General features: G+C 70.9%; 1 protein-coding gene across 2 annotated transcripts; it reads left to right on the top strand.

Moving 5' to 3' along the window:
• Positions 1 to 586: 586 nt before the first annotated feature.
• On the top strand, positions 587 to 4138 carry LOC147597160 (dnaJ homolog subfamily A member 1-like). Of its 2 annotated transcripts, none has more exons than XM_086768636.1 (7): positions 587 to 595; positions 1498 to 1648; positions 1734 to 1932; positions 2780 to 2884; positions 2971 to 3198; positions 3278 to 3699; positions 3777 to 4138. In XM_086768636.1, exons 2-7 carry the CDS (start codon positions 1517 to 1519, stop codon positions 4002 to 4004), a joined length of 1314 nt encoding a protein of 437 aa, XP_086624762.1. In that variant the 5' UTR covers positions 587 to 595; positions 1498 to 1516; the 3' UTR covers positions 4005 to 4138. The 2 variants fall into 2 exon arrangements, with proteins under 2 accessions (XP_086624762.1, XP_086624763.1); XM_086768637.1 differs by lacking the exon at positions 587 to 595 and having other exon boundaries at positions 3278 to 3508; positions 3599 to 3699.
• Positions 4139 to 6244: the final 2106 nt, after the last annotated feature.

The following is a 6244-nucleotide window of genomic DNA, read 5'->3' as shown; positions in this document are numbered from 1 at the left end:
CCGGGGGGAGTCGGGTTTCGGGGACGGGGGAGGAGGAGAAGGGTGGGGATGATTTATCCCCTCCAGACTCCTGGAGACACGACCAGACGGGCCCAGCACCCCCCAAAAGCCCCTCCCTTTTGGGGGGCAGAGGGAGGAGAGGGCAGCCCTCCCCTCCCCTCCCCTCAATGTGCCCCCCCCCCCCCCCCGGCTGGATTGGGCCCGCCCCTCCCCGGAAGTGGATCGGACCTCGCCGCGCACCACGCCGCCCCCTGCAGGGCGGCTGCGGCGTTCGGAATTCCCACTCTTTCTCTTGATTGGCCGCCCGCTTCCAGCCAATGAGAGAGGAGCGGTCGTCCAGAGAGGCGGGCCCGCAGATATCGCATCCAATCGAAAGCCAGCAAATCGCTCCACCTCCAGGAAGAGTCGTCAACCAATGAGAGTAGGGGCGTGGTGAGAGGGCGTGGCTGTGGGCGGGCCACTAGGGGAGGGGCGCGGCGCGAGGGGCGGAGGGGGCGGGTCCCGCGGGGCGGCTCCTGGCCAATGGGGAGCGCGGGGGGCGTGGCCCCGGGTTCCAGAGAGTTCGGAGACCGGTACCGGAGCGGCGGCGGCGGCGGTGAGTGCGGGCGGGGGCGGCCCGGGACGACCCCGCCCGGGCCCGATCTCCACCCCGATCGCCCCCCCCGGGCCCGATCCCGCGCTCCCTCCGCACCCGCGGCGGCAGAGACCGGCCCGGTCCTGGCGGGGACCCTACGGGAGCGGGGCCCAGGCCCGGGCCCTGTCAGCGGCGGGGACCCAGCCACGGGGGCGGGGAGGGGCCCGGTGCCCCCCGTGGGGCCTCTCCGTGGGGTGCCCGGTGCCGTGGGGTGCCCCCCTGCCGTGGCGGGGCCCGGCCCGGCGGGGACCCGCTTTGGGGTGTCCCGTGTCGCCCGTCCCCGTCCCTCCGCCGGCGGGTGCTCGCCGCCCCCACGCCCGGCCCACGCTGTCACGGCCCACCCGCGGGACCGGGCTGTCATCACCCGCGGACACCCCGGCAGTCCCCTCCGCCCCGGGACACGGCTGCCCGGTAACCCCGCGGGTTTGGGGGGGGGCCGAGCGAGCCCGGCCCCCGCGGGACGGGTCCGTCCCCGTGGGAAGGGGCTGCCGGCCCCGGGGGGCGGGGGGGGGGCCCGTTCCGGTAGCGTTGCTCTTATTTACCCCCTGCCCGCAGCTTCCCCGCGTCTCGTCCCCCCCCTCCCCGCCCCTCCGTGTCGCAAGATAAACACGTCCACGCCCCGCGTGGGGCTTTATCGGCTGCCGGCACATTGCCCGGTGTCCCGGGGGGGAGCGCGACAGCGCGGGAGTGGAGCGGCTTCCGCCGCCACGCGGGATGCTGCTGCCGCGGGGAAACTGAGGCAGGGCGGCGCGGGGAGGGGACGGGGGCAGAGAGCTCCTTTGTGAGCCCCGTGGGGGGGGTGGGGGGTGTCGTGGGCCAGGGCGGGTCCCAGGCCGGGGGCTCACGGCTCTCTCCCCTCGCAGCGCAGCGGCAGCGACAAAGATGGTGAAGGAGACGGGCTACTACGACCTGCTGGGCGTGCGGCCGGGAGCCAGCCTGGATGAGATCAAGCGGGCGTACCGGCGCCTGGCCCTGCGCTACCACCCTGACAAAAACCCCAGCGAGGGCGAGCGGGTAGGCCGAGCCCCCCAGCCCCGGCTCCCCCCCGCGCTCCTTCACTTCCCCCTCGTCTCACCCGCGCCTTCCCCTCCTCCCCCAGTTCAAGCAGATCTCGCAGGCCTATGAGGTGCTGTCGGACGCCCACAAACGGGCTCTGTACGACCGTGGCGGGGAACGCGCCATGAAGGAGGGCGGCCTGGGGAGCCGCGGCGGGAGCGGCGGATTTGGCTCCCCCATGGACATCTTCGACCTCTTTTTCGGTGGGGGCGTGCGGATGCGCGGCCGGGCGGACAGGCGAGGTACCGGGCACGAGGGACCCGCCGGGACCGCCCCGGGTGTCGGGAGGGGGCCGAGACCTGGGCACAGCACGGTGCCGGCTCAAGGAGGGGGCAGCAGGATCCGGCCGGTGGCCCACGGGCCACCTCCTTCCCCGCAGCGTGCAGCCCGACGCTGATCCTCGTCATCCTCATTACTTTCTCCATCTGCCCCTCTTCAAAGGGCCCTTCCCTGTCCCTGTCCCAGCTTTTTCCCCGCTGTCCCCGGGGCTGGAGCTGACTCAGCCCAGCGCTGCCCTCGGCTCCCTGCGCGCCCCGGGGGGGAGGCTGCACGGAGACGCAGGGCGTGCAGGGCTGCTCCGGTGACTGTACGGATGTTTTTGGCCTGGGTCATGGGGAGAAGGTGACGTGCCACGGCGTTTCTTGCTGAAGTGGCACGATTTAATAGCAGGGCGTTTAGGAAGGCGAGGGCAGCGTCTCGGCGACTCCGGGTAGAGCTTCTCCAGCCGGATTGAGGCCGTGAGCAGCTGGAGGGCGGCTGGCGGCAAAGGGCGCTGGGGTGGGAGCCGTGCCCGACCCGTGCTGGGGACCAGGGCAGACCTGGCAGGATCCGGGCTTGGAGACGTGAGGAGATCCCTGCTAGAGTTTCCCCTGCACCCTCATGCCAAGCCCGGCTTAAAGCCGTTTCTGTTCCTGCCGCCATCCCGGAGGATTAAGTGGGACCGGCTCTGGTTGGAAGCCGTCGGCCGCCACTCCCCCTGGAGAACCGGTGATGCCGAGCCGCGGTGGCCGGCATCCGTCTGGTCACGGCTGAGGGTGGGGTGGCGCGCGGCCGGGCGCTGATCTGACCTCTCCCCGTCCGTCCGTCCAGGGAAGACGGTGGTGCACCAGCTCTCGGTGTCGCTGGAGGATTTGTACAACGGCACCACGCGCAAGCTGTCCCTGCAGAAGAATGTCATCTGCAGGAAGTGCGGAGGTGAGCGCCGGAGGGGCCGGGGTGCCCGGGGATCCTCCCCGGTGCCCCAGCCCCCTCGCCGACTCCTCTTCGTCCCCTCGCCACAGGCTGCGGGGTGCGGGACGGCGCCCAGAGGAGATGCCCCAAGTGCCATGGCTCGGGCATGGAGGTTCGCATCCATCAGCTGGGGCCCAGCATGATCCAGCAGATCCAGACGGTCTGTTCCCAGTGCCAGGGCCAGGGCGAGTGGATCCGGCCTCGCGACTGCTGCCTCACCTGCAACGGCCGCAAGGTCGTGCGGGAGAAGAAAATCCTCAGCGTCCACTTGGATAAAGGTGAGACGGGGGCCAGGCGGGGAGCGGGGCCACCCCCAAATGCTCCCCGCGCCCTGAGCCCTCCCCGCGCACCTCGCAGGCATGAAGGACGGGCAGAAGATCACCTTCCACGAGGAAGGGGACCAGGTTCCGGGCCTGGAACCTGGGGACATCATCATCGTCCTGGATCAGAAGGAACATCCCGTTTTCCGGCGCAGCGGCGATGACCTTCTCGTCAAGCGGGAGATCAGCCTGGCAGACGCCCTGTGCGGGTGCCGACAGGTCATCCGCACCCTGGACAACAGGACCCTGCTCGTCTCCTCCCAGCCAGGTGGGGTGGGATGGGGGGGACGCCCTGGGACGCCAGGCGGCATGCCTGGCGCTGCCACGCGCAGCGAGGTGACACCACGTTCCGTCTCAGGTGACGTTATCCGACCCGGGGACATGAAATGTGTCCCCAACGAGGGGATGCCCGTCTACAGGAGCCCCTTCCAGAAGGGAAAGCTCATCCTGCAGTTCCAGGTGAGGAGCAGGGAAACGCGTCCCCCTCCATCCCCGCGCGTCTGTCCTGTGGCTTCATCTCCCGTCTCCGGTCCCAGGTGAAGTTCCCCGAGCCCGGCTGGCTGCCCACCGACCGCCTGCGCCAGCTCCAGGCCTTCTTCCCACCGCAGGAGGAGGTGATGGCCACCGAGGACACGGAGGAGGTGGAACTCAGCGACTACACAGCCCACGGCGGGCCGGGCCGGCGGCCCTACGCCGGCGAAGCCTACCACGAAGACGACTTTGAGGACGGCGCGCGCCAGCACGTGCAGTGCCAGACCTCGTAGCCGGGCCGGGGAGGCCTGCAGCCCCCCGCCAGCAGCGGCTGGGCTCGTCCCGTGGGGCAGGGGCCGCTCGGCGGGAAGGGGGCTCGGAGAGCTGCCACATTCAGGGATGTACATAGGTCGCCTTTCCGACAGCACTTAACCTCCCTCGCCCTCCTCAGGGAGCCGGGCACAGGGCTGCCCCGCTTTGGGGGGGCCCACACCCTCCCGCCAAGGGAAGAGGCCGGGGACGGGGCCCCTCTTGGACCAGCCCTCGAGAGGGGGCCAGGGCCACCCTCCAGCTCCGCTGCTGCACCGGCCATGGGCTCGGTGGCCGGATCCAGCAGTTGCCAGCCCAGCGGGCGCATCCCGCAGTGGGACAGAGCAGCCCTGGACTGATCATGGGGCGGGGGAGCCTCGCCCCCCCCCCACCTCAGTCTCCCTAATTGTGGTCGAAAGCCCCCGCAGGAGCTGATTTGGGAAGGACGAGGACGGCCCGGCTCAGCCGGGCTCGCTGCCACTGCCCTACGGCACCGGCCGGCCCCAGGCCGGGGGGGCGCTGCTGCCTGGCCCCCCACGCCCCCTTGCTTTGCCTCTTTCTTTCCTTGCTGGAGCCAGGGTCAGGCCTGGGAGCGGAGGGGGTTTCTCTTTTTCTCTTTGCACAGAAGCGCGTTGGGGGGGGCGGGGAACCCGTCCCTTTAATTTATTTTTGGAAGAATTTAAAACATTTTTTCTTTTGTTTTTTTTTTTGGGGGGGGGGACGACGACGACTTTGTACGCGGCATTAAAAGCGAACCCCGAGTTGGAGTGGCTGCGTGCGGCCGCAGCGGGGCCGCGCTGCGGGCAGGGCGCAGGCGGTGGCTGCTGCGCCCCGCTTTGATCGGCCGGGCGTGCCTCAGTTTCCCTGGCTTTGCCCAGCGGGGAGGGGGCCCGCGGGGCTCGGCCAGGGCCGGGAGCCAGCTCCTGCCCTGCCAGGATGGGCGGGGGGGGTGACGGGGGGGGGGTTGTGTTTTACCTTCACAGCCTGCTCTGCGTCAGCTGGGGCCCCGCAGACCCCGAGGCCCCTGGCCGCAGCCGGGGCAAGGTCCCATCCCTCTCCCCAGAACCCACCCCACCCCATTTGCCATCCCAGCCCCCCCTGCACCCCAAAACCCCCTCTCCCACCCCCAGATACCTCCCTGGGCCCTTCCCGTCATCTCGGCACCCCTGGAGCCCCTCGTGATGGAGGCAGGAACCCCCAAACAACCTCAGCCCCCCTCGTGATGGAGGCAGGAACCCCCAAACAACCTCAGCCCCCCTCTCGGCCCCACACTCACCCCTTAAGGGCACACAGGTGGGGGGGGAGCTGTAGGCTGTGCTATGGGGCAGAGCCAGGCTACCACGCAGGGATGGGGAAGGACCCCTCCCCAAAAAAAAGGCTGAGGGGGTGAAGTTGCACTCCATAAAACACCCCACGTCCCCGTCCGCGTGCAGCTGTGGGGGCGAGACCACCCTCCCCTTCCCCCCTTGCAATGGCATGGGGGTCAGAACCCCGCAGCCCATGGGGAGTCCCAGCCTGGGGGGGTGCTGCTGGGGGCTGTAGCCAAACACCGCCCCCCCCCAATTCATGAAGGGGCCCAGGAAAGCGCCCGGCGCCAGCTGCGGTGGAGGGGGGAGAGGAGGAGGAGGCGGCCGAGAACAATGCTGGCCAGCCGCCAGCCGAGGGGGAGCAGGGTGGGGGGGCTGCCTCCCCGGCCCCCTGCCCCCCCCGCCGCCCCCGGGGTGAACCCGCGCTGGTGACGGTGTCCCGTCCCCTCCCAGAGCCCACGGCGCTTTCAGGGAGCCACCCCGCTCGCCCGGTTGCGGCATCGGTGTCCTCGGCTGCCCCGAGCCGCGAGGCCGGGCGTGTCACCCTGCATCAGCCAGTGACACCCCCCAAAACCAGGATCCCCCCCCCCGTCCCGAGCCACCGCGTCCCTGGGGAAGGGGACCCCGCTAGCGGGACCCTCACGCCGGGCCGGCGTCTGCCCACACCGTCGGCCGCGGGCAGGGCCGTGCCAGCGCCGTGTGCCGGAGCCCGCCCGGGCACGCGGCCCTGCTGATTCAGCGCCTCGCCCAGCACCGCGCCCCGGCACCCTGCGCGCAGCACCGGCATCGCCAGGGTCCCACCCAGAAACACCCCCCCTTTCCAGGGAACAGGGGGGCCTGGGGGACAAAGACCCCTCCCCAAACCTGGCGCCTCCCAGCCCCCCGCTCCTGCCTGACGGCTCCGATACGGGGGGAAG

The sequence above is a fragment of the Chlamydotis macqueenii genome, chromosome 28 (genome assembly GCF_036417535.1).
Source record: "Chlamydotis macqueenii isolate bChlMac1 chromosome 28, bChlMac1.mat, whole genome shotgun sequence".
NCBI classification, from domain to species: Eukaryota; Metazoa; Chordata; class Aves; order Otidiformes; family Otididae; genus Chlamydotis; species Chlamydotis macqueenii.
This window is presented reverse-complemented; position numbering and strand designations above follow the sequence as displayed.

Coding starts and splice junctions, on each gene's coding strand:
- LOC147597160 (XM_086768636.1), top strand. CDS start 1,517: ATGGTGAAGGAGACGGGCTACTACGACCTGCTGGGCGTGCGGCCGGGA. Junction 1,933..2,779: donor CGGCCGGGCGGACAGGCGAG/GTACCGGGCACG, acceptor CCGTCCGTCCAG/GGAAGACGGTGGTGCACCAG. Junction 2,885..2,970: donor CATCTGCAGGAAGTGCGGAG/GTGAGCGCCGGA, acceptor CCCTCGCCACAG/GCTGCGGGGTGCGGGACGGC.